At 52.7% G+C, this 27,711-nt stretch overlaps 1 protein-coding gene across 3 annotated transcripts; it reads right to left on the reverse strand.

Annotated features, from left to right (window-relative positions):
- Positions 1 to 206: 206 nt before the first annotated feature.
- Positions 207 to 27,711, reverse strand: CHST10 (carbohydrate sulfotransferase 10). Of its 3 annotated transcripts, XR_014297789.1 has the most exons (8): positions 27,641 to 27,711; positions 17,302 to 17,433; positions 10,886 to 10,977; positions 9,097 to 9,331; positions 6,569 to 6,674; positions 2,236 to 5,101; positions 1,462 to 1,547; positions 207 to 346 (listed from the first exon to the last, which is right to left on the reverse strand). XR_014297789.1 is itself a non-coding variant. In XM_082672089.1 (6 exons), exons 2-6 carry the CDS (start codon positions 17,399 to 17,401, stop codon positions 4,564 to 4,566), a joined length of 1,071 nt encoding a protein of 356 aa, XP_082528215.1. In that variant the 5' UTR covers positions 17,402 to 17,433; positions 27,641 to 27,711; the 3' UTR covers positions 2,038 to 4,563. The 3 variants fall into 3 exon arrangements, 1 of the variants encoding a protein (XP_082528215.1); XR_014297790.1 differs by lacking the exons at positions 10,886 to 10,977; positions 17,302 to 17,433; positions 27,641 to 27,711 and adding an exon at positions 10,187 to 10,279; XM_082672089.1 differs by lacking the exons at positions 207 to 346; positions 1,462 to 1,547 and having other exon boundaries at positions 2,038 to 5,101.

The following is a 27,711-nucleotide window of genomic DNA, read 5'->3' on the forward strand; positions in this document are numbered from 1 at the left end:
CCCTGAGGTGAGACAGGAAGGCTTGAGGGGGCTGGAATTGGGTAAATGCCCATCTCCTACGTGGGATAAGGCTCTGGTGAAGTCTTTCACTAGCTAGTAGCCCTTTGTTACGGAGGGTGCTCTGGGCATAGTTCAAAATGGTTACCTTTCTCCTCTATCTGCAGAGCCAGGAGGAGATTTTTCTTGACTCTTCATCATAAGAATGCCTGGTAGCTCACACTCAACCTCCAGCAATTTGTCAGGATTACCACGTAAGTGATCCTACCGGTCCACGGCTCTGGTGGTTTCTGCTACAGGTAAGTTGATCTCAGCTGAGAATCTCCGTATTCACCCATCTCATGATTCTCTGACGAGTATTAAGGAAAGGTGTTTATTTTCAGTTTTCTCAGAGTTTTTCTTGTTGTAACAATAGGAACGACAACTTCCAAGCCCTTTTTACACACTGGGCCTGAAACCGGAAGTCTAGCTGTACAACCTTGAGTAAGTCAACTTCTCTGAAGCTATTTCTCCCTTTACGATATAGTGATCATAAACCTTTCAGGCCTACTTCACGTCATTATTTACATTAAAATGCTTTGTAAATGGTAAAGCACTATGCTTCCATACGGATTATTATGGATTTGTCAACATTCACCACGAATTTGGGAGTTGTCACCAGGAAATGTCTGTCAAGGCAGGAATTATATTTCCCAGCTCCCGTGAAATTGCTGTGTGCCTCAAGGACGCAGTGAAAGACATGTGTCCCAATGCTACAACTGGCTCATAATAATGCCCCAGTGGTCCTCCCTCCTCCTACCCTTCTCCTGCAAGCAGAGGACCATGTGACCTTTGGGTATAATGGAGCCACAAGATGGAAGATTCCCTGCCTACGAGGAACAGACCACTGGATTGTTATGTGTGCAAGACATAATCATTTTATTGTCTTTAATCACTGAAACCTTGGTTTTTGTTTGTCAGGGCAGCTGATGCTACCCTATCTAACAAAGAAACCGTTATCCTGATAGTGGAGCTGCAGTTACAAAAATCTAAAATTTGTCATTTTCAAATTTCATATTCACTGGTTAGGAGCTGCGTGGCTAAAAAACAGATATCGTGGGCTGGAAAGATTGAGACTCGTGACGCTGCAGTGCAGTATGGAGTGAAACTTACCTGCGACAATATGAGTGATAAAGAGAAAACAGAAAGACTGTTGGGGAAAATGGAGGGAAAGAGGCAAAGTGCAAGCATGTATTGACTGTTCCTCTCTACTTTCTGAGGGAGGGAGGGACAGAGAGAGAGAGAGAGAGAGAGAGAGAGAGAGAGAGAGAGAGAGAGGGGTGGAGAGAGAGGACTGGCTAGTTGAAATTGGCAAGCACAAAGGAAAAGTCCAGAATTTTGGGTCCTTGCAGTGTTACAACAATTGAGAGTTTACAGATTACAGACAACAGGAAATAAGACTGAAAAAGGCCTGTTAAGACTTACCAGGTCAACTCAGTTTTGAGGACAATACAGATGATGGATGTGATGTTGCTGTCCAAGTCTTGTTTTAGACAGCTTCAAGATGACTGCTAATAAACTGACAGGGAGATTGGCTTGAGGGCAAGGAAACAAACATGTAACTCCCCAGTCCTTCCTGTGTACCTGCCACCCCCAGGCCTGGGCGGCCCTGTTCAGCACTTGGCGGCCTCTACTACGCTGCAAGCTCGCAGCTCTGCTCAGCTCTGAACCCCATAACCCTGATGGATGCAGCGCCTGGCGTGTCCCAGGGGCTTGGAAGAGGTACTGTGAAATAACACATTTTATGGCAAGACAAGAAAAACTTAAATGTAAAAAAATCTTCTCTGCCCTTTGGCCTCTTCTCTACCCTCTACCGTGCATTGTGTCTCTGCATTAGGCATTGACCAAACCTCCCAATCGGCAGAAACACCTGCTCAGCCATAAACAGCAACATTCCCCTAGAACCAACAAGACAACTCCTTAAAAGATAACGTTCTTTCTTAATCTTCAAAGGGTCACAAGGACCCACCACTTTGTACCTGAAGATCTGGATTGTGTAAACTGTCAACAGTCCATCATTTAATGTATAACCCTTTGTCTCCAAAAATTTATGTTAACTGTGCTCTGACTTCTAATGGGCAGAATAGCTCTCAAGAGTTTTCTGAGAGGCTGTTCCCGGGTTATAATCCTCAATTTGTCTCAAATAAAATTTTCCATTTCCTTCTTAGATCGATGGATTTAATCTTTCATCAGCAGTACCTAGAACAATTTACATTTCATCAAAGAGGTGGCGAGGCTCTTCGTCCAAAGTTCGGCTGCATCTCAATCGTTTTCCCCTTCTCGTCCCGCTTTCTGTTCCCTGCTTCTGCAGGTTCCAGTTAAATGCGCTAAGCTGGGGTTGAGTGGGGAAGTGGGGGTGGGGTGTGGTGAGGGGTAGAGGGTGAGCGGTTGGGAAACCAACATCCCCCAGTAACCCTCTGGGACCGTGTCCCCGGTCGGTGATTCTTTCTCCCGGGACCCCTCCCCGCCCTTCCCCGCCCCCCCAAACAGAGCCACCTGGGCCCCGGCATGTGGGGATCTGCCATCTCTGCGTGCACTCAGCCTCTAGGGAAACCAAATCTCACCTTGGCTCTGCGCATCTCACTGTTGACAGTTTCCAACATAAGACCCATGAAACTAAAATGTGTGAGAAGAAATCCAGTAAGAGAAAAGCCATCTAAGACACAAGCCTATTAAGTCAACCTAATATTATTAAACTTGCAAATTCAGGAACTGCCCTCCCTGCCTTAAGACCGCTTCTTGGAGGCAGAGTTGCTTCTCCTGTTTCTTTTTGAATCAGGCTGATGCTACTTCTGAGTGCTCACCTGCACATTCCCTGCGGGGTCGCCCTCTCTAGCTGCCATCTCCTCCTCCCCCTGCCCCGCCAGGTGTCTCCCCTGGGAATGAGCTTCGCTCCACCCCACAGAGACACTCCTGCATCAGGTGCGGAACGATTTCAACAAGCCTCTGCTAAAACATGATAGAAGAATGACTGATCCTGCAGCCTCCGCGTGTCAGCAGAGGGTGACGGGCCGCCACGCTGGCTGCCCATCACCGGCGTGGCGGGCAGGCACACGAGCGCCTCTCCTCCACCGCCGGCTCGCCCGCAGCCATCACGCAGGCCCGCGTGCCCCTCACCATCGCCAGGCCTCGGGGACGTCGCGTCCACACAGCACCTGACCTGGAACCGCGGCCCACGTCAGGTTGGCACGTGTTTTGTTTTAATTTCATGTTACTTCCACATTTACAAACTCAGGAAGCCACACTGAGCAAGGGACGGTGGAGGCTGCCTGGAGGAAAAGCTGGGCTCCTGGGCCCTGTGCAGCCTGGACGCTTGGGACTTTTCGCAGGGAAACTCTCCCGTACCTCGAGGGACCTCGCTGTCGGACGGCACCTGAAATGGTAGCCGTGGCCTGCTCCTCAGCGCCTGGAAGGTGCGTTACTGCGGCTGCCTCGGCCCAGGAGTTTATTGCTGGTGAACTTGATTATCCAACTTACAGTCCAGGATGACGGCATCATCAGAAATGGGTCCAGTGGTGCGCATTTTGCTGAGACGAAAGGAGACTGAAATGTGTAAGCTGCACTGACTGGGCAATACTGGCATGTTGCCCGTGTTTGCCGCTGGCCCCCAGGAGGGCCTGGCCTTGGGGGAGGCAGGTGGAGACCCCCCTCCCCGTGCCCATCCACACGGGACCATCAGAGACGAGAGGCAGACAGTCACCAGGGTGGACGTGCCCAAGCCCAGGGCAGCCTGAGCTCCAGCACCCGGCCAGCTCTGCCTCTTCCCAGGCTCCCTTAAAGGTCCCCAGAGACGTTCCCTTTCTCAGGTGGGAAACATGTACACTCCCCTCACTTTGCAAAACTGGATCTCTTGGGCTGAATGAGATCATCACTTGGCAGGCAGAGGTCTGGAAATGTGGCCCAGCAGCACACAGGCATGTATTCTGAATAGATGGACTCCCGGAGAGTGCCCTCGAGTCATCCCTGAACTTCTCAGGAACAGAACAGTCGTGGAAAGACGGGTCTGCCTCTGTGACTATAGTGGCGCCAAGATGAAACCCAGAGGTGTAATTACTCAGATTTGACCCTATCTCGGCCCCTGGGATGTGTGCAGACCACTGGCTCTTCCATCTCTCCTGAAAGCGCTGGGCCCCATGTCTACAGTCCCCTGGGTACAGGCATGACCGCCCCACCGTCTGCGGGCGCTGCAGGTGTCTGACAACCGAGGGAGGTGACTCGAGGCTGTATGATTTTTCCTCCCGTCTGTTCGACTGCAAATGTTTAGTCTCTTTCCCCACTGAGGAGAGCAAAGGCCCCATGGCACTGGGGCTGGGGTGGACGAGGGAGGCAGGGCCCGCCGTGCACCTTCTGTCCAAACTAGGCCATAATGGTCAGGGTCCAGCTTCACTGGCCAAGGCACACCCAGGTCCACGGGAACTGAGGAGTGTTCGGGGGAGTGTGACAGAGCAAAGTGTCATTTCTGTGCCCAGATCTCCAGCTGGTTAGCCTCTGGTCTAACAAAGATACTTGAACTCACAGTCCTACACACTAGTTTAGCAAAAAATCTGGCTTCTGATACCCAAAGAGTTTAAAGTCCCCTTCAAAACGTGCATAGAGGCGCCGGATGTCTCGTTTGCTGATACCCAGAAAGTAGTGCTCGACTTTGGTTCTGTTATACGCGGTGATGCCCGGGGGGATGGTGGGGTAAGACACCAGGTGGTCTATGCCAGCCTCTTTCAAGATGTATGGGGCATCGTCCTCCAGGGTCTCGTGGTGACCGATGACGCTGTACTTGATCTCGCAGGGTGCGCACAGTTCCACGTATGTCACCCAGTGGATGATGTGGTCCCCAAACTGAAGGTCCAGCCACCTATGGTTCGGATCACCCAGGTAGCGCACAAAGTCCTCAAACTGGATGCCCCTGGTCTCCGTTCGGTTCCTCCTGTACTTCCTGATGATGCCAGGGGCAATCTCGTGCCTGTACCAAGGCTCAAAGCGGGGGTTGTGAACAAACTTATCCTTAAACGCAGAAATCAGTCTCTCGAAGGGATCTCTTACGATAAAAAACTTGAAGTATGTCTTCAAGCTAAGGGAAAAAAATGAAGATGAAGAAGTTAACCTGATGCTGCTGGTGGTGCTGGCTGGGGGTTGTGAGGAAGAGTGAAGTGTGATGGCTGGAGCAGTGGCAGCCACCAGGCTGAGCCCTGTGCCAAGCGCACTGCATGTGGCTCTTACTCAATCCGCACAGCCACCCTTGGAAGCAGATCCTGTTATGAACCCATTTTACAGGCTGAGGAAATGGAGGCTCAGAGACCTTAACTGTCCAAGACCACAGTACTCATCACCCCCGGGGCTGCTGTGAAGACATCTATTTAACCCATGTTTTGTTTCACTTGAGTAGTTTGAAACTTCAGGAATGTTTGAAAGTTTTGTTCCTGTGCAGAAAACCGTTAAGGGCAGGAACCCTGACTGAGTTAGGAACAGCTGAGGCCTGAGAATGACTCTAAGGGTACGTCTTTAAAAACTCAATTCAAAATTTCCAGGGGAAGGAAAATGGGGGGCAGAGTAGGGGGGGAAGAGGAAAGGCAGAGTGAGGCTCCAGTCTCCAGCTGGCGGAAGGGGGTCTGGGGGAGCTGCCAGTGGGGGGGTGGCGGCGCAGGGGTACCCCCGTAAAGGGCCTGTACTGACAGTGACAGAGCAATGACGACACTACTGTGATTCCGTGCGCTCATCCAGGCCAGAGACCCTCTCAGCGCTGCAGGTCTCAGCGTGTCTACTCTCACAAAAGCCCCGCAGGATCGCTGCTGAGGGAGATGACAGGACCGCCCTCCCCCAGGAGGGTCTCTGACCTGGCATTTGACACCTGCCTTCTAAGGCTGTACACATTGGCAAGAGTGAGTAACCAATACTGGAAGCAATGAAAATCAAGTAGCTGAAAAGCAAGGGAGGTGAAAGATCATTCGGTGCCCTGACACTGACTGGCGTATTATGTACCTGTTCCTTTTAAACCTTGTTCTACGGGGCCATACCACAGCTGTCAAGACAACTGTCCAATCAGCTAAGGAACTTTCCCGATGCCGGTCTCCCTCCTTGCCGTGGTTGGTGAGGCCTGTCTCTCTCCACCTCTGCTGGGTCCAGCCGATCCCGCCACCCCCCCAGGGGTAGCTGCCGCGAAGGCAGGCATAACACCTTGGGAGAAAATGAAAAATGAAGTGGGGTTTCCCTGTAACCCAAATCCCTTTCTTATGAAATGAAGGTCATGTTCAGTAAGAAATCCATAAAACTTAACAAAATCAGAGCCGAACAAAAACGACCACTCATTTCTATAAGACAGTTACGCAACCTTCATTTTAATAGCCGCATGAAGGTTGGGGTGGAGAAGACATTCAGAAATTCTCACAAAGACGTGAATTTAAATGCGCTGAACGCTGGGCGTATGCCCGGCTGCCTCTCACCAACGCAAACCAGTAGCTCTTGGAGCCATCTGGGAAACACGGCAAGTACAGAGCCGAGCCTGCGGGGTTTTATCGGCATCCCCCTCCCCTGCTCCTACCGCTTCTGAATTTCTGCCTCGCTGAAGGAAGAGAGACGCGGGAGGCCGTTCTTCTCGTGGTCGTGCACCACGCTTTCAGGGATCTCTTCGATGGAAGGAAAGGCTCCTGGGAGGCAAACAGGGAGAGGGCATGTTGGGGATGCTGCCTTTAAAGACAGATGCCCGTCTCGAAGCCCGGGCCCGCGTTCCCCATGGGCCATCCCAGTATCCACGTTTAGGTCTTTGAATTTCAACTGCTTCTGCGGGCAGGATGAGAGTGAAGAAAAGCTTCTGGTGATCCACAGGCCATCTGGAGGAAACAGACGAGTTAGGAGGAGGGAGAGGGAGGGAGCAACGGCTACAGCAACGAGCACCTAAATCGGGTTCAATCTGCCACAAAAGAAAGATCAGTGCCTGCAAGCAGAATGCCCAAAACCTGCAATACTGACTCTGCTCTGGAACTGGGGGAAACTGCCAGAGAACTGGGACCATGAAACCCACAGCCAGCAGAAATAGAGACACAGAGGTAGAGATCAAATGTATGGACACCAAGGGGGAAAGCGGGGGTGGGTGGGATGAACTGGGAGACTGGGATTGACATACAGACACTATTGATACTAAGTATAAAATAGGTAACTAATGAGAACCTGCTGTATAGCACAGGGAACTGTACTCAGTGCTCTGTGGTGACCTAAATGGGAAGGAAATCCAAAACAGAGGGGATACATGTATACGTACAGCTAATTCATTTTGCTGTACAGTAGAAACTAACACAACATTGTAAAGCAACTGTACTCCAATAAAAATTAATTTTAATAAAAACAACACAACAACACACTGCTGATCCATGCCCGCAGCTCGGGCCCATCACTCCCAGCATGACATCACCCAGGCCTAAGAGGTTCCTAGGTAACCTCACAGCATCCCAGACTGGCAGTGGCCAAGAAGTTTGGTGCTGGACAAGTCAGGCTGATGCTGTGCGAGTGATATGATATGTTCGAAGCACGGCTCAGAGGAGGACACGGGGTGTCTGAGGAGAAGGCAGGGCAGGGCCGAGAGCCACAGCTCCTGGTCCAGGCTGCAGAGTGGAACCCGGGGGGCCCATCCTAGGGTTGGAGGGCTGGGCAGGTGCTTCACTCTTTTCTCAACTTAGACAAATGGAAATAAAGCATCATTGTGCTGGGGTGCTAGCCAAGCCTCTGCAACCCTTCATGTGCATCTTTGTGTTAACCTTGCCATGTTAAACTCAGAGTCTGGCGGGGAAGGATCTCTGTTGGGCCATCTAAGCAGTGATCACAGCCTCCTCAGAATATTTAAGCCCCGATCCAGAACCCTGTGCTAATAAGTACAGTGGACGGATGGCTACAAAACAAGCAAGATGCACATCTGCTCTCACGGGGCCAACAGAGGAACCAGCTCTGAGGATCTGCACCTGGATCTGCTCTGGTACCTGTCGCCACGCAGGTGCATTTACGGACAGCTGAAGGCAGCCCCGGGACTGTCCTTCTCCTATCACATGGCCTGGCAAACCGCTCCCGTTTCTATCCCGCCCGCATCAACGGGTTCTTCTTCTTCAAAGTCTGATGCGTCACACAGTGGTAGCAAATCTGTAAGACTTTTGTACGTTTGTTGCTTTAAATCTGATTTGTAAGCTCATTCTCCGATGTCAAAAATCCAACGTACTGCCTGATTACTCAAGAAGTGCACTGATTATAAGAAGAAGATGAGGCGGGTGTCTCCCTTTTCTTCCCCAACGAACCAGGGAAGAGGCCGAATGACACCCAACTCCGACACCACCTCTGAGAGCAGCAGCAGGCCTGGGGGGCCGCGGGACGGAGAGCCCGGGGCCATGTCCCATGGGGCTCCGAGGTCTGATTCCTGATCCAGGAGTCACACGGCTGTCTACTGGAACTATGTTTCTTTTGAAGCTGCATTTAGCAGAGCCCATAATTATCTTGGGTCAATTCAGAGTAACTGGAGTTTAAACAAACACAGTGTCTGAAAAGAGTGGTGAGGAGTCAAAGCCTGTGGTGCATGAGGGGCACTCTCCAATGATCTGATTTGTTCCCGAGTGAACAGCAGACTTCCTGAAGCAGGCGGATTAAACCTCCGAATACGGATGCTCAGTGTAAGATGGGGACGACTGCAGGTGGGGAGGCCCCCAGACCCACCAGTGTCTGGGTGTGGTTCCTTCTCAGCACAGGAGGGCAGCCATGAGGACAGCTGCTGGATGGCCCAGTCAGCGTGGAGCCCTGACCTCCCAGGACAGAGTGAGTGACTCGCAAGAATCAATGCAGGGACTCTGAAGAGAGGCAACGGGACCAACCGGGCAGGCAGAGATAGGGGAGCCAGGAGGCCCTGACCGTGGGTGGGGAGCGCCTGGGTGAACCCCGCCAACTTCCAAGGTGGACACGAACAGGAAAAACGCCAGCACGCTGTCTGTGAGTCACCGGCCCGTCCCGGGCTCCTCTCTCGGCCACCCTCCCCCACTCCCCCGCCCTGGCCCCGGCCACCCTCCCTGCAGACCCTGAGGTCCAGCGAGGACGCACCGTTCAGCACGATCAGCACTTTCTTCCACTGGGTGTTGCCCACTTTGGGCGTCTGGCAGAAGAGAATCTCGTGCTTGTCACAGACGAATATCCGGTCGAGGACAAACTTGGAGACGGCGGTGTGTGAGAGGTTCCTCAAGGTGTCCTCCCTGCACACGTTTCTGACGAGCTCCAGGCGTTGCATATAGACCAAGGGTTGAACGAGCTGCCCTCCCGCCAGCATATTCCCGGTCAGCTGCAGGGAACGGAGATAAAACGGGCACAAGGGCTTCTTTAGCAGAACGGGGTGTGCCGGGCATTAACTCACGGAGGCCGGAGCCTGGGGGCTGTCGCCACAGAAGCAGCAGGACGGAGGGCGTGAGTCAGCGCCGCGGCCCGGGGTTCAGGCTGCGTGGATGCGCTGGACCACAGTGCAGCCAGAGACGGCTGACCCTGTCCCCTCATGCTCAGCTTGGACAAACCGCGGGGGCGGGTGGGCTGCCTGCCTGTCGCTGTGCTGATGGCATAATGGCAACGGCAGGATATCCTCCGTTCAGCGATCTGAGGGAAGGCCAGCTTCTGCCCCCTCGCTCTCCCTCCATGTGACCTGAGTGTAAGTATGTGGCCTGGACCTAAGAACCTGCTGTCTACACAGGCGGTGGCTGTTTTGAAGATAACCTGGTACGTTGGTGTATCTGGTTTATTAATTTAAGAAAACACCTTAGGTCATTGAGTGTGGGTTTTAAAAAGGCAGGCACCGTTATTCCACTTCCTCAGGGCTGAGCACACCATTACGTTTCTCTGACATGCGGCTTCAGGTGAGGAGAGGGGCTCTGCCTGGCCGTCAGGTCAGTGGTACCAGTGGTTTGGCTGCTGTGAGCAGGTGATGGAGCGCATCAGCACTGGTTCTGCTCTGAGGAGTCACGAGACCAGGTGAGAAGATCCGCGTGAACTGCGGGGTGAAGGCTGTGATGCCAGAAACCCAGGGGTGTGCTGTCCAGACTTTGCTGGATTCTTTCTGTTGACCTTACGTGCAGCTCATGGGCAGGACTGTCCCTTCTCTGAGTTTAATTCTGGGCTGATAAACATCTTTAGAGCTGGCTCTCCTCACCTCATTTCTTCCTGCACGAGGGCAACCTGAACCTTCCATCCAGACCCGGCACAGGGGCCAGCAGGGGGAGAAAGGGGTCTCAGGAGTGCGCCCCTCACCTTGGCTGGGGGACGATTAGGAATTTACGTGCAAAAGGAGCCTGGGGAGAAATTGGAGTCAGAGTGTCAAGGAAGGTGAGCACGGGGAGGGGTCAGCGGCCCTGGGCCCTGCTGCTAACCCCCCGTGACCCTGGGTGATTAGCTTTCTTCCTACCCTCGGTTCTCTCATCCACACCGCCCGGAGGCTGGACTAGCTGCCCCGTAACTCCAAAGTTCCAGGATTCCCAGGATTCGGGGGCAGAGACCTTTTCCCCTGGTTTCCTCCCGACTCGCCCAACATCCCCAATCCACCCAGCACAAAGCTCATTCTCGGCTGGGCGGGAACTCAACACAGTCAACACTTCAGAGCACCCACGAGGCACAAGGCCCACCGACCGGGACTCCCCCGGCCAGACGCTAAAAGCCAGCGGAAAGGTGCAGAAGCAGCGACTCCAAAGCTGAGCGCGACAGCAAGTGGAGACCAGCTGATGAGGGCAGGGAGGGAGGGGAGGCTGTTCCCCGTGATGCGGAACCCGCGGGGGCCACAGGGGTGAGCAGGTGAGAGGGATACGCCAAGGAAGAATGGGTAGCGGGGTCAGTGCCGCGGCCTGGCCGTGCCCACCTTCAGCTCCTCAGGGAAGTGCGTCTCTCTCAGCGACCTCCCCGCGTCGGGCGCGGCGGTCAGGAACAGAAACTCCTGCTTGGCGCTGTAGGCTAGGAGACATAGAGAGGTTAAAACGTCTTCCCATGGAGGGGCAGACACTCCGATCAGTGCCACAGCCCAGAGGCCCCAGGAAGAGACCCACACAAACACACCCAAGTGATAGCTGACAAGGTGCAAAAGCAATGCGGTGGGGCAGCATCTTTTCAACAAATGGTACCCGAGCAACTGGACGCCCCCAGACAAAGAAGGAGCCTTTCCCTAAACCTCACCCTTTATTCGGGATTAGCACTTAAATGTGAAACAAAAAACTATATAACTTCTTAAAGAGCATAGGAGTAAATCTTGGAAAAACTGATAAACTGAATCTCATCAAAATTTAAAACCTTTGCTCGGCAAAGACCCTATGATGAGGATGGAAAGACAAGCTACAGACTGGGAGAAACTATCTGCAAACCACACGTCTGACCAAGGACTGGCATATCTAGAATATGTAAAGAGCTCTTAAATCTCAACAGTAAAAAAAAAAACAACGCAAACAATCCCATTAGAAAATGAGCGAAACAGGAACAGACATTTCACCAAAGAGGATCTAGAGGTGGAAAAGGAACATATGAGAAGATGTTCAACGTCATTAGTCATCAGGCAAATGCAAATTAAGACCACAGTGAGATACCACTGCACACCTATCAAAATGCCTGAAACAGACTCCAAAAACTCCCAATGCTAGTGAGGAGGCAGAAAAAGGAATCACTAACACATGGTTGGTGGGAATATAAAATGGTACAGCAGCTCTCAGAAACTCCAGAAGAAGCAGTTTCTTCAAAAATTAAGCATTCAACTACAATATGACCCAGCAATTGCATTCCTGGGCATTTATCCCAGAGAAATGAAAAATTATGTCACAAAAACCTATACACGAATGTTCACAGCAGTTTTATCTATAATAGCCTCAAACTGAAACAACTCAGCTATCCTTCAACAGGTGAATGGTTATCAAACACTGGTACATCCATGCCATGGAATACTACTCAGCACTAAAAAGGAACAAACTATTGATACACACAGTAAATTGGATGCATCTCCAGGTGACCATGTTGAACTTAAAAGGCCAATCCCCAAAGGTCATATACCATATAAAACATTCTTGAAAGGACAAAATGGTGGAGAGGAGAACAGATTAGTGGTTGTCAAGGGGGGAGGGGGCAGGGGTGGGGGTGGGGAAAGGGTGGTGGGTGTGGCTACAGAAGGGCAACCGGAGGGATCCCGGTGGTGGTGGAGACGTTGTGCCTCGTGACTGCATCCTTGCCAACACCCTTCTTGTGACTCTGCACTGTGGTTTTGCAACGTGTCACACGGGGGCAAAAGAGGAAAGGGTACATCGGACTCTCGTACAACTGCACGTGACTCTACAACGATCTCAAAATTAAAAGTTTAATTAGGAAAAAAATGCCAAGTCAGCAGTCAAGTTAGTGCTCACACATTATTTTTGAAATTTATGGGAACTGAAATCAGACTAGAGGAGTCTTACAGAACGCTACACCAGAGTAATCGTTTACAACAAACTGATTTGGGGGAAAACCTTCGGGTAGAATTTCAAGGTAACTGTCAGATCTCTACAATCAAAGAAACATTGCTTTCAAAGTTTTGCAAAGCCTGGAAACATTATTTGAATAAAAAAGTAGTTATCAAAGAAAAGCACAGAAATTAGCATAAAAAAGCATAAGCAAAGGCATATTTCACTTTGTTAAAAACATCAAAACCAACTCCTCTTGGGTCATTACTACCTGCACTTTGCAGGCTCTCCTGCAGCCTCCCCGCCTTCAGTCTGGCTGTTAAAGACCCCCGCTCCCCAGCCAGCCCCACCATGAACGAGCCCCACCCTGACGTCCTCTCAGTGCAGAGGGGAGAAACCCATCCTCCCAGAGCCCCGTCAATAATAATAACCCACCTCCCACCTCTCATGCCTCTGAGCTCTCCGACTCCAATAGAAATCTCGGCCACACACCTCTATGAATCCACGGAAATCTTTTCTCCTTTTCCCTGTGTTTGAGTTGAAATGCAGCCCTAACCACAGGTGCGCACAGGAGCTGCTCTGCACCTGCCATGAGGACAGGAGGCACCACGGACCGCGTGAAGACAGACAGGGCAGCAGCACCCTTGGCCCCAAGGCTCCGGAATGCACCCCGAGGGCCACGAGGCCAGCGTCCAACCTCCTCCTCCTCTGCAGCCTCACCTGCGAGTGCCAACGTGCTCAGGGAAATGGCACCTTCCACTCCCATCTGGTCACCTCATGTGCCAACATCTCTGACCAGCACAGCGACGCTCAGCACTTCCACCGGCCGCACGGGTCCCCAGAAACCTAAGCTTCCTTAATGACATATTAGATGGACAACGTAGCGTGAATTCCAAACAACTGACTTAACAGTGAATTTTTGAAAAGCGCCTATTCCACACACTCAGAAGCATCCAGAACGGGCTCTGGTAGCTGAGGGACAGCTCACCTTCCAGCCACACATGTCGGCTATTCGTCCGCCAATTTTTAACTGTTTTTTTTTTTTACCTTGAACATCCTGGTATTTGCTCCCCAACTCCCCTCAAACCCAATTCAACTAGATTCAAATAAAACCGACAGCACACCTTATGTTGGTTCTGCTTTCCCACTGCTTTGCTGACAACCATGTATTTTCAGCGGGTGCTGCTGTCGCCACTGTGACCAAAGGGCAGATCCCTACCCCACCCTGAACCCCAGGGGCGAGACGCCAGCTTCAGGCCCAAGGATCCTGATCAATAGGTACCATCAGCTGTCTTCATAATGTGAGCTCGCTTTCCTTAGAGACATCATTATATTTGTTTTACAAAATGTCTTTAAATTTGCCACGTGCAGTACTGCTTTGTTTTTCTAGACAGGCTAGCATCCTCTCAGCTCCCTGACCTCTGTGTGTCCAGCTGCCCAGGGTCACCACTGTATCACACGCTGGGCAGGGGGCGTGCAGACATCGCATCACAGGTTTTGACCTTAAGGGGCTGGCAGCTGAGCTGAGGCACAAGATTAGGAAGAAAATCAGTGTCTACGCATACACACCAGATTCACACGGATGTCAATTCTGTGTTCAAGTCTCAACACACCACGCCATCAAACTCCCACCACTGAATGGGATTTATTTCCCTATGACAAAGTCTAGTTCAAAACGACACTGAAATCTGTTAAAGAAGGATTCACTGTGGCTTCACTGCTGAGCCAAAGAGAGACCACCACTCACACACACTCACTCACACACACACACACTCACACACACACGGCTTTAAACAGCAGCTCAAGACAAATGTGCTCTTCCTACCCACTGGGTCGTAGGGAACTCATTAAGAACACGTAGGTGAGGGCTTCCCTGGTGGTGCAGTGGTTGAGAGTCCGCCTGCCGATGCAGGGGACGCGGGTTCGTGCCCCGGTCCGGGAAGATCCCACATGCCGCGGAGCGGCTGGGCCCGTGAGCCACGGCCACTGGGCCTGCGCGTGCGGAGCCTGTGCTCCGCAACGGGAGAGGCCACGACAGTGAGAGGCCCGCATACCGCAAAAAAAAAAAAAATAGAACAGGTAGGTGAGAACTGGATGCTGGAACAGAGCCCACTTCCCAGGGGACAGAGCTGGAAGGAGCTCCCCGAACGCTGAGGCCATGGGTCTGCCGCCCACTTTACAGGGATGGAACTTCCCCACACGGGACACCACTGTGTGTTAGCTGCTTCTTTGTGATGACAGTTCGCAGTGGGCTTCTGGCTCAAGAGCAGACACTGAACGGGAGTGAAATAAACGCCAGCACGCGGGGAAATCTCTCATGGTCACACATTTACCAGCCTCCCCGGCTTCCTGTAGGAGCCCGAGACCCACGGTGGGCTGAGCTGCCTCTCAAGACAGGGGGGGCCCGAGGCCTGAGCTTCTGGGGGGCCCGCTCCCTGCTCAGTCACCCAGGCCAGCAAGACACCATGCATGTGGGCTCGCTCTCTGCACCCGAACCCAGCCAGCAGACACCCGCCTTCAGGATCGCAGCCAGGGACTTGGGGACAGTTAGATAAGATCTGTGTGGTCGAGAAAGGTTGGGTTATGTTTGAGCCCAGCAACAAAGGGTTAGGGTTAGGGTTAGGGTTTAGGGTTTGGGGTTAGTGTTCAGGGGTTAGGGTCCTTACTCTCAGTCCACAGCATGACACGGGGCTGCATCCCCACTGAAGACCAGCTCCTCCGTGCTGCCCGAGGGGGAAAGGGGAGCTGGCTGGTGAGCTCTGGCTCTCACGTTCCCTCCAGGAGCAGCCCGCCACCAGGCTCCCATGCACGGAACCCCAGCAACTACGCGGGACACCCAAGGGCACGAGGACCACCATGCGCCTCATGGGGCTGGAGCCACTGGTGAGACCCTGGTGGGCGCCCCTAGGGCAGCAGCAGACCTTCTCTGCAGTTTTAACATCCTAAGGCCTCTCAGCCTTCTCTGTAGGGTCACCTTCCACCCATTCACTTTCTGCTCCCCTTCCCCGAACCTTCTCAAGCTCCCACACTTTTCTGAAAACACTCAGCATAAAACCTGCCCCATCACAGCAGCGACACCTCGTTTATCAGATGCCCCTGAGATGCGAGGTGCTCTTCAGAGGCCTTGCTGCTAGATCATATTCAAACTCAGAGACACACGTCTTATTTAATTATTTTGGGTGGAATATAAAATACATTACATACACTCCTCATTTTTAAATAAAATAAACCACAAACAATTCAACCTCATGGCTCGCCTTTCAAGTGCCTCCCTTACCAGGAGGTGACACTAAAGGAATCACAAGTGAGATGTGTAGACTCAGTGACACCATTTCATGTTCTCTGCAGCTTTGTTTCTTGTGCAGTTTCCCAGCCACGTTCCCACTGGCGGTCCTCACCTGGGCCCCCCGCCTAGAGATTCTGCCCCCTGGTCTCTGCTGAGCCTGGGCAGCAGGAGGTATACACAGTCCCCATGCGATTTTAAAGTGCCCTGGGGACCAGAACCACTGCTCTAACTCTTAACAAGGGGTCTCCACTATCGGTGACGTTAACTGTTGGGGGGAGCAGCCCCGCAGCAAATGGCTGGGCTGAGATCTGCAGCTCAGATTCCAACCACCTTCCCAGACTTGGTCTGTGCTGTCCTGACAGTGGCCCTGGTTCCCAGTGTGACCGTGATTAGCCGTGATACCCCGTGATGCTCTTGGCCACCCCAGATGCCTGCAGCTGTGACTCCACCTTCCCCGGGCTGTGAAAGCCTCTTGGGCTCCTGGAAGATGAGGGTAGGATTGAGATGACAGCCAGTTGGGCCCCGATAACGTTACTGACCTGAAACTGCGGAGCTGAGAACCACCCTGGGGGCTTATTTCAGCACCTCCCTCTTCTGCCTGCAGATCTGCCTTCCTACCTTGCCCCTCTACAGGGAGGATGGAAGCAGGGGGTGTGGGGCATTGGGCGGCCTCAGCCTAGCCGGGGACACCCCCGGCGGCTCTCCAGGATAAGCAGGGCCCGGAGCCCGCTGGCCACACAAACGGCACGGGCTGTGCACCCCCGGGCGTAAATCAGCAAAAGACTGGTGTGATCCTTTTCTACTTCCCTTCCTCAAGGGCCACCGCCTGCAGGCGGACATGCCAAGCCTCGTGCAGGATAAAGATGCTGTGCACTTCCTCCCTATCAGGATGGCGGCGCCAGGACACTCTAAGGCTGCTCACGAGCCTTTTCAGCATCTCCCGTGCGCCCTGCCTCATGCTGCCCCTGAAGGAGTGGCCTCAGGGCTCAAGATGACCGTCCCCACAGCTCCTCACTCGTGCCCAGCACCTCACAGGTCACTCACAGGGCCTCACGGTGCCCAGGTCGGGCTTGGAGCTGTCAGAGCAGGGAGCATGCCCATTCCACAGAAAAAATACTAAGGCCCCGGTAAGCAAAGGGCATGGGCATGAACTAGACGCAGCTCTTCTGAGGCTTGGTTGCATGCTCTTAATATGTCCTCATCTGAACGCCCACATCAGGTCAAGGGGAGTTAAAAAAAATCCTCGAGGACAACCCAACACACGTATATTTAGACCACCTTCCTTCCGGGGCACTGAAGGTGACCTTCAAACACATGGCCACCAGCAGGCAGCATCACGGGGCACATACGCAGCATCTCTCAACGACACCAAGCAGGGCTGGTGTCCTGCGAGGGGGAAGACCCCTTCATCCCCGTCCACCTCCTCTCCCGAACCTCTGCAACATCAAGGATTTAGACGCCATGACCTCCGAGGCCCTTCTGGGTCAGAGTCACTCATCCAAGCAGGTACCCAGGAACAGTACCACAGCAAGGTCTGAATTTGTCAAAATCCATTCCATGAGGAGGTGTACCTACCATCAGGGTCCTTAAAGGTCAGTGTGATGAACTTGCTGGCCACCATGAACATGAAAATCACCCAAAAGCATGTGGCCAACAGAAGCCACTGGTGGTGCATGTTGTCAAATGTCAGCCATTCAGTGCTTCCTCCTGGAAAACACAAGCAAAATGCTGCTTACAAATAAATCAATTAAACAAGGTAATAAAAGAATGGGCCATTTCAGTTAATAGCCTCAATACAAATATTCCTGAAAAATTTTCTATTGATACCAAGGATGTTTTGACTTATTATTTAACTTAACATCATATTTTTAATTAATAGCAACTTATCAAGTTGATAATTAAGTAAAATTTAAAACACTTTACCGGAAAGGAGCCATTTCTGTTTGGTCTTGGAACATGTGATAAGACTTCACTTCTGCAGATGTGCCTGTTGACTCTTTCTGACCCAGGCTACTGTGTCCCTGGCATCTGGCACCTGCCAGGGCCTGGAAGCCGGGGCAGGAGGGGGCCTGCCGCGGGCCGGACCTTTGGGTAATCCTCAGGGGGCAGACGCCACCCTGAGGCGATTCCAAGCAGGCTGGGTTTAAAATCCTGACTCGCTGACAAGCTGCGGCCACGCCCACTGAGCTGTAGAGAATCTCTGAAACCCGAGAAACGAACCCGGAGCGTCCCGGCTCCGCCCACTTGCCCGCCAGAGCCTGTGCGGAACCTCGGGGCTGGGCGTTTCTCAGGCTATCGCTGCCCTGGAGTGACGTGGGGCACCTGGGTCCTCAGCGGATCACACGGTTACACTCTGCTGCAGGGGACACAGAAGAACCGGAAGTCGCACTCGATTCTTTGCAAGAGAGACAAAAAAGTGCTTCGTGTCACCTTTAACACGGGGCTTCCTGAAGCCAAACCAAGCCACTTGGAGAGAGACCGCGCTGGGCTGGGGTGGTGTCTGCCGGCTGTCGGGCCGTCCATCACCCCTGGGCAGCAGGGAGCTGGTCTGTTGCGCGTGCGCTGACGGAGCCTGAGTGCACCTGGTGGACAGGGCTCACGAGGGCCCGGGCGTCGGCCTTCCTCCTGCCTCAGCGACAGATCCTTGCCTCTGAGGCCCTCACTGCGACCTGGATTCCCTCCCGCAAGGGGTTCTCCCCCCGCAGTCCAGCCCACACCTGCACCTGCATTCTCAGGCCTCCACGCAGCAGGCGCACCATGTTTCCCGGGGTCCCCTGGTAGGGCTGCCACATTAAACACATGAAAACACGGGGTGCCCCGTGAAGTTCGAATTTCAGGTAAGCAAATCATTTTTTAGTACTTAGTATAACTATGTCCCCAGTACTGCGTGGGACACATTTATGCTTTAGAAAGCTATTTGCTGTTTCTCTGAATTCCCAATTTGCCTGGGTGTCCTGCATTCTATCTGGCAACACTACCCAATGAGGGGGACACCGCTCCCGCTCTAACTGCCTGAAGCAGCTGGCCTGTCTCCCTGTCCCCTTCTGCCACGCCTCGCCTGGGGCCACGTGGCACAAAGCAGAGCCCTGGAGTGCCCCACGGCTCGCTAGCTCTGGGACTCAGCAAGTCACTTACCCTCCCTAAGCTGTGGCTTTCAGTCCCTGAGACAAGGCCCTCCTCCCTCCAGGATGGTCACGAGGATTAAATGAGAGACTGCACCAAAAGGACCACCTGGCCTGGAGCAGACCCTCTATAAACAGAAATCGGTCGGTCCCTCCGCACCCTTGGTGACTTTCCTATTTGACTGACACATACCTAGAAATTAACCTAACAGTGTGAACTGCCCAAGAGGAGAAGAAAAGAAAGGCCAGACCCTCAGCCCAGGCTACTAGCTTTTCTCTTCTAGAGACAAGGGAGGCACAGATGGCCCAGAGGGCACAGGGTCCCTCAGGGCTGAGTCTGCTGAGCTGGGCCCTCCGAGACGGGGATACTTGGCGGGGTCCATCCTCACCAGTCACTGAGGAAGCCTGGCTTCAGGCCTTTTCTAACAGAGGGGCGGAGGGACCAGTGTGGGCTGGAGAGTGGGTAAAGAGAAAGCGGATAAGCTCCAGGCAGGTGGTCCACAACGTGCCCAGAGGCATCTGTGTCTGTGCACCTGTTCTCGGGAAGACTGAGGCTAAGGAAGAGGCCCTGGTGCCGAGCGGCCTGGGGCTTATGGTTCACACTGTGCCGTGGCAGAGTGAGCACAGACACAGGGGAGTCACTGGGGTCTGCCCCCCTTACACAGACACCTTACCCTGCAGGGCAGGGCACAGAAGAGCCCCGGGCACCGGCACTCAGCTTTGCCCTGGCTCAACCTACCGACCTCCGGGCTTCCTGCCCCTGGGCGCCACCCAGGCATCAGGCCGGTGCTGGGCACTGCACTTGGGAGGTTTTGTGATTTAAGGATCCGATCTTTCCAATGGGAGCTAGTCACCTGAAGGGATCTAATTCGAGTCCACCCGCCAAGCTGGTTCACCTCCAGATAAAGGTAGGAAGACAAAGAATAAACAGCCTGACATGAAAATGCGGCTCCCACCATCTGCCCTCCGGGAAGCCAGGCGGCTCAGGGGCAGGATTTCTACCTCTGGGCTGCTTGGAAAGTGAGACCTGCACGGTCGTGAAGCTCCACCTGCCTTCCTAACCCTGGGTTTTCATGTAAAGTCGGAAGCAACAGCTACTTTCACCCAGAAGCGGGGGTGGGGCAGGGGCAGGATTTGGTCCCTTCTTCTCCGTGTTGGCGTCTGGGGGTTAGTCACAGAATAGCTCTCTGGGCCCCCTACTAGATTAGGACAGAACAGCCGCCTGCATACCCACCCGTGCGCTAGGAGGCCCTGTGAGACAGAGGCTGCCAGAGCGCCTCGGCTGCAACGTATAATGATTCAGCCCGCTGCTGCTTCTTCCAGGCGGCAATTTTATCTCCAGAAAGTTCCACTTCTAAAGTGACTTCCGCTAAACTCCTACTGCGCTAAGACATCCAGAGAGCCCTCTCCCCTTCCAAGCCCGGCCACGGCATCGGGATCAGGGGAGGGGGCGTCTGCACGGCACCCACCCGCCTCTCACCCCCTTCACGGCCCGCCTGGGCCAGGCAGGGACGGCGCCCAGGGCGCGTGGGGACTGTGATGCGGCTGCAGATTTGGGAAGCTCCGCGTGCATAAGCCCCAGCCCCCGCCAACATCTCTCGGGGAGCAGAGCGTACGGCCAGCACTCAGCATGCAGGCCAGACCCAGGCCTGCCAGTGACCCCGGTGCCCTGCTGCGGTCCCTGCCCAGGCCACACAGCCTGTGGTGGTCACTGCGGGGGCCTGCGCTCGGGTAGCAGGGGGTGGGGAGTGGGTGAAGCGCTCTCCCAGCCACTGGGCCCCGGAGGGAATCCCCTGGCGGTCCAGTGGTTAGGACTCGGCGCTTTCACTGCCGGGGTCCGGGTTCAATCCCTGGTCGAGGAACTAAGATCCCGCAAGCCATGCGGTGCAGCTAAACCAACCAACCAGCCAACCAACCAACCAACCAACCACTGGGCCCCTGTAAACGCCAGGCAGGGCCTGCTCCCCCCGCTGCACAGCACAAGGCAGGCTCAGCCCTCCCTGCTGGCCACCCTGGTTTGCCCTCCATCCTCACCTAGTTTCACTTCCTTCCCGGCACCCACCACAGCCTGAATCTTCTGCTTCCCCTGGTGGCATGTGAGCTCGTGCTGGAGCACCCCGGCCAGCACAGTGCCCAGCGCACCGCAAGATGACCTTCGCTATTGCTGGATGACGACATCAACCAAGAAACGACCGGGAAGACTTAGGAGAGCTGGCAGGTGCTTTAGAAGACACCTGGCTCAATGCTCCACCCCAAGGTCCAAACTCTCTAAAGTATGAGGCCCCCGTTAAACCTCAAAATACTTTTCCAGTCTCCACGTGAGTGCTTATATATTTAACATGCGATAACTGAGACTAGAAAACAACCCAAAGCTACTAGGACCTCACTATTACTTGAAAATAAAATTCTATTTTATAAGTCACGCACTCACATGCCTTTGAATAGACATACAACTACTGTTCTATGTCTACAACCTACTGACCAGGGGATAAAGAAAGAATGCTGCAGTCCAAAAAAAATTTTTTCTAAAATTTAAATAAAACAACGCTGAAAGGTGGTAAGCCAATTACATAGCTCCAAAGTATCAAGATACATCAGTAAACAAAAAAGGGCAAGTTGCAGAATCGAATTATGATCCTATTAGTTAAAAAGAATTATATATATACATGTGAACGTATGTGATTATATATACACGCAAACACACACACATACACGTGTGTGACGCACAGAATAAAATCTTGAGGATGAGTGGAGTCATTTTTTACTTCGTGCAATTCTGTATTTTAAAAACGTTATTGCAAAAAGCATATATCCATTTTATAATAAAAACCAATAAAATACAGAAAATACCACCTACATGTGCGGACCCGGGTGTTTTTATTTCTGCTGTTTAATTTTTTTCCTACCTGACCACCACCAACAGCAGTTTCCTTACCACTTTGTAAAATGGGGCAAAGGATGGTAAATACTTTTCCAGCCAGGAAAGAATGTGGTGCATGGACAGGCAATATGTATCTGAGTGTTTATGAAATACATCTCTGTCTTCACTAGTTAGTTTTTAATTCAGTTTTTAAAATGATTTAATATTTAAAACATAGAATAATATAACAAATACTTGTTTTCAGATGCTCAGTTCTAATAGTTCTGCTGTACGTACTTGAGTCTTTTAAAGGAAATAAAGGGTTACAGATGAGCTGGAGCCCCTGCCTGGCCCCGCTCCCCTCCCTCCCCAGATACCCTCCATCTGGGTGATGACACTTTCACTACATCAAATACGGCTCCTCTCATAGACGCAGTAAGGTTTGGGAGGCTGGTCCTCCCAGTCCAGATGAAGGCAGAGCGGACTGGGGGGAGGGGAGGCGAGCTGCCCCCGGGCTGCGAGGAAACACTGCATTACTTATTATGTTTTCCAGGGGGCACATGCGGTGGTACAGCCGGGTGGAGAGATGGACCGTTTTTAAGCACTTAACTTTTTTTTTCTCGTGGTCTATAATGAGAAAATTCACAAATCACACACAGACTCAAGTGAAGAAGCTGTCAAGGTAGAAGCTGGTTAAAAATTTAGACGAGGGCTTCCCTGGTGGCGCAGTGGTTGAGAGTCCGCCTGCCGATGCGGGGGACACGGGTTCGTGCCCCGGTCCGGGAGGATCCCACATGCCGCGGAGCGGCTGGGCCCGTGAGCCATGGCTGCTGAGCCTGCGCGTCCAGAGCCTGTGCTCCGCAACGGGAGAGGCCACAACAGTGAGAGGCCCGCGTACGGAAAAAAAAAAAAAAAAAAAAATTTAGACGAACCAGGACTTGCTCTCCAAGTCCCATGCTGACCAGAACCAATGAGACTGAAGCCCGGGCCCCCGCCACATGCCCCACCCCTCAGGGCCACTATCTCTACACTTATGACATCCGACACACACACACACACACACACACACACGAGGAGACGTGCACCTGCATACATTCACACACACGCGCGAGGAGACGTGCACCTGCATACATTCACACACACACGCGCGCGAGGAGACGCGCACCTGCATACATTCACACACACACACACACACACACACACGAGGAGACGTGCACCTGCATACATTCACACACACACACACACGAGGAGACGTGCACCTGCATACATTCACACACACACACACACACACACGAGGAGACGTGCACCTGCATACATTCACACACACACACACACACGAGGAGACGTGCACCTGCATACATTCACACACACACACACACACACACACACGAGGAGACATGCACCTGCATACATTCACACACACGCGAGGAGACGTGCACCTGCATACATTCACACACACACACACACACGAGACGTGCACCTGCATACATTCACACACACACACACACACATGAGGAGACGTGCACCTGCATACATTCACACACACGCGAGGAGACGTGCACCTGCATACATTTACACACACACACGCGCGCGCGTGCGCGAGGAGACGTGCACCTGCATACATTCTGAAGGACACACTAACCGAGAAACGATCAATTACCAAGCTCATCACGAAAAGGTGTCCTCATTCATCCCACAAAACAGGCGCAGGGACACAGCACCAAGCCCCAAAGCACCCCCCAACACGCACACGCTCCTCGTCCTGTGGAGCTGGCAGGCTGCTGGGGGGACCGGCAGCCACCAAAGACTCTACCTAAGACGTGAGATGAGGCAGAGGACGCGGTGCCGTGAGAGGAAAGCACAAGGGCCGCGACCTGGCAGATGGAGGGCAGGGGCGGCACAGAGACCTACAGGGTGCGGGGCGGAGACCCAGGCACCGGGCTGCAGAGCAGCACAAACGGAGGCCCAGGCGCAGGCACGAGCTTCCCGAGCTCGGCCAGAGAGGTGCCCTGGCAGACGTGGTCAGACAAGGCTGGGCCCTGGGGAGCGGTCGCCTTGTGGGTGAGAGGGGATGGGGTACAGTGACCTGACTTACATCTTGGAACTATTTCTCTGGCAGCCAAGCACAGCGATCCGCTCAGCCATGCCCCAGCCCCGGGGTCACTTCCACAGGCCGCAGGTGGTGCTCCTAAATGCTCCCCATCACATCACCCTCTCGATCTCTGAAAACCCGCCAACGAACCAGTAAGAGCCACAGGATCTGAGGGGCTAGGCTTTGACGAATCCTACGGAGGGCTGTGTCCACTTGGCCAGGCAGCGTTTCTGCTCTGCGATCATCTGCTAAGGTGTCCGACCTTACGTTTAGGGCAGTGGCTCCCAGTCACTGTGTACTGGAACCACCTGGGGAGCTTCTGAAAACTACAGCAACACCCTGGGCCCCAAGAACACCTGAGCAGAGACAATGCAAACCTGTGGAGGAGGATCTAGGCAAACCTGCGAGGCTGAATCTGGGCGAGTTTGAAAAGCTCCGCTCAGGATGCCAGTGAGCGGCCAGGCTGAGCTGCTTGCTGGTCCAGCTCCCGGGCCTCCTCAGCTTTTACTGCCCCCGCTGCCCCCTGGGGAACTCATTAAAATGCAGATTCTAGGCCTTTTAGCGTAACAGCTGTCTTCCCACCACCTCTTTACAGTATGAGAAGGAAAACCGTAGCAAAAGGGTGTCTGTCAACTGAGACTGTCTACTGAGGATCTGAATTACCTGTGCTCTGAATAAACAGCTTAAAGAGACCTGATTAGAATAAAGACCTCCATCACTGTTCCCATTTACTCTCCTTTCCAGCCCTCCCACCTATAGGTAACCAGCCCCTGTAGAATTTTGGGCTGACCTTGGAAAACTCAGGAAGATTTGCCCCATTTTTTTTTCAACAAAAAGAAAGTCATTCCAAATTCATGTAGCCCCAGCTCCTCCCGGCCTGCCCGCCATCTGCCATCTGCAGTGTTTCCTTGAGCACACGAATTCCCCACGGGTCTGCCTCCTGTCCACGGGCAACAGCCTGAGGCTCATTGTTTCCGTCTGCAGAGAGTCTGGGGCCTGACACCCACGGTCCTCCTTCCTTGGCTCTGGAAGGGCCACTGCTCTCCCTGCAGCCAGGTGACAAACAGCCTTTAAAGAGCCTGACATTTTCTGTAATTAACTCTCCCTTGTTCAAGGAGCCAAGACAACTCCCAACGTGCCTCTTGCAGCTAACAGGGATGAACCTGAGCGCGCACCCTGGCCGTTTGCAGAGCTTCCCTACTCCTGATCATTACGTGGGATTTGCACCTCTCAAGATGTCAGGCTCTGAAACTAAGCCAGAAGGTTGGCTCTTTGAAAACTCACAAGGCAGAAGCGGTGGTTAAAGAACTGACGGACATATGGGGAAAGCAGGGTCAGGTATGCAGGAAGACCACTAATCATGCACGAAATCCTAAGCTGCTTCTCTCTCTCTAAACCGTAAGGAAGACAGCACACATCTGACATGTTTGTAATGACAACAGTGACTCTGGTACCATTATCAACTTTTGGTGCAAATTCGGCCTCCCTTGCACTTTCAAAATGATGCTTTTTGAAAGCATCCATTTTGCTCAGCTGCCAGTGGCTTCTCCCCCGTGTTCGAGTTGTTACCCAAAAGCACAATCCTTCTGAATTTGTGCAGAAGAGTTTGACTCCCACCTGCCTAGTTTCACTTGTTTTTCTCCTAGTTCTATTTTTTTTTTTTTTTTTTTTTGCAGTACACGGGCCTCTCACTGTTGTGGCCTCTCCCGCTGCGGAGCACAGGCTCCGGACGCACAGGCTCAGCGGCCATGGCTCACGGGCCCAGCCGCTCCGCGGCATGTGGGATCTTCCCAGACCAGGGCACGAACCCGCGTCCCCTGCATTGGCAGGTGGACTCTCAACCACTGCGCCAGCAGGGAAGCCCTCTCCTAGTTCTACTTTTACTATGCACATTCACTCCTCCTGTGGTAAATAAGCCCATTTAACTGTTCCAAACAGAGTTAAAACATTTTTGAAAGCAATTGGCCTAGACGTGCACACAAGCACACAGATAAATCTCACAACCGTGGTGCAAAGGAAATACAGCAAAAATAGAATGAGATATATGACACAGTGCCATTTACGTAAATTAAAAACGCAGGCACTGAAACCAAAAATACACGTTCTACAAAAACACAGAGAAAGAAGAGGATGACCTTTCCAGTGATTTCTTATGTGGGTGGACGAGAGGAAATGAGACTGAGGAAAGGGAATTAAAAAGGCATCCACAAGTAAACAAAACAAGGGGCCCTGCGGATATCAGGGATGGTAACCGAGGAGTTAACTTCCATTCAACTCCTTGAATGTGAAGGAGACAGAGGGACAGACAACTAGACAGAGAAAGGAGAGGAGATTTAAAAAACCAAAAAACAGCTTTTCCCCAAATGTTATTCATCCATTCAGCCATATTTACCAAGGGCTTATTCTGAGCCAGGAGCTGTTCCTGGCTCTGGGGATACAGCAACCTACCCGCTCTGCTCTCATGGTGCTTGTTTCTAATAGAGGCAGACAGGCCATAAACAGGTAGAGCCATTAACGCCTAGGATCACACCAGGCAGGCGCTAAGTGACACAGTTAATAACACAGAAGGGTAAGGGAGGAAGGGGCACCTCGGTGGAGATGATGTTGAGAAGATGTTCAAACAGAGGGAGGGGACTCATCACGCAGCACCTGGCAAAGAGCTTGGTCTGGGTCCCAGAATCCCCAAAGCAGCAAGGAGGCTGGCATCTCCTGTGCAGAGTGAGCAGGACGGCGGGGGAGTGGCCCAGATGAACAGCCTTGTCAAGGGCCCTTTACTGAGTTGGAAACTCCTGGACCCCCACCCCCCATCACCCATGTACCCCGGGGAAAGGATCACCTGCTCAGCGTTCAGTTTTTAAAACATTCATTCAAAACCTATCCAGACAGCAAAGGAAACTTCACGAAAAGAATCTGGTCATGCACAAGGACCCGGTAACCCCGGGAGGACAGACAGGGAGAAGGGAAACAAGAGACAGCTGAGGCTGGAGCAGCGGGGACCCTCCACCACCAGCCCTTTCGATTTTGAACTAAAATGTGTTCCCTAATCAACAAAATTATTAAATCACCACTTAAGAAAATAAAATGCTGCGTATGAATTTATAAAATATATAAAGTCTAGGGCTTCCCTGGTGGCTCAGTGGTTGAGAGTCCGCCTGCCGATGCAGGGGACACGGGTTTGTGCCCGGGTCCGGGAAGATCCCACGTGCCACGGAGCGGCTGGGCCCGTGAGCCATGGCCGCTGAGCCTGCGCTTCCGGAGCCTGTGCTCTGCAACGGGAGAGGCCACAGCAGTGAGAGGCCCGCGTACCACACAAAGAAATAATAATAATAAATAAATAAATAAATATATATATATATGTATATAAAGTCTTATTACAATCACTGTGAGCTTTAAATTCATAGTAAGGGTTTCTCTCAGTCTAAGTTCAGAAATTTCCTTTGTCTACTTGGCCATCGTCATTACAATTTACCACCTCAGAACGACTGACTGCTCATCCTTTAGGGACCAGAATGGAAACCTACTCCTCACTCTAGCCAGCTGGAGAATGAACTGGAGGTGAAGACAGATTCTCAGGAGTGCTGATGACGAACAGCAAACACGTCTTCGGGGGTCGCTGCAAGCCAGGCACTGCCCTTGGCAGGTACCCAGCTCACCTAACCCCCTGCCTAAGCGGGTGCTCCTATTATGATCATGGTTAAGAAAACATTTCTAAGAATCCGTGTACATACTCCTATTTACGAGTTTAAGCTTCCAGAAATCTCCATATGAGCAAGAAAGGAGAATGCTATGTGACGTGGATCTCAGATAACTAGTGAGGTGTCCAGAACCTCCCTTCCATACCTTCTTAGGCCTGGTCCACATCTCCTTGCAGTATCTGCTTTGCCTTGGAGGTTCCTGGCTCCTCCTGTCTC

This window comes from Grampus griseus, assembly GCF_964374135.1.
Source record: "Grampus griseus genome assembly, chromosome: 15".
Classification (NCBI taxonomy): domain Eukaryota; kingdom Metazoa; phylum Chordata; class Mammalia; order Artiodactyla; family Delphinidae; genus Grampus; species Grampus griseus.

Bases quoted from the DNA above. Each gene is read 5' to 3' on its own strand.
- CHST10 (XM_082672089.1), bottom strand. From the start codon at position 17,401: ATGCACCACCAGTGGCTTCTGTTGGCCACATGCTTTTGGGTGATTTTC. The intron at 10,978-17,301 runs GTAGGTACACCT...TATGTCTCCTAG, and splicing joins GACCTTTAAGGACCCTGATG to CCTACAGCGCCAAGCAGGAG. The intron at 9,332-10,885 runs GTGGGCACGGCC...CGTTCCCTGCAG, and splicing joins ACTTCCCTGAGGAGCTGAAG to CTGACCGGGAATATGCTGGC.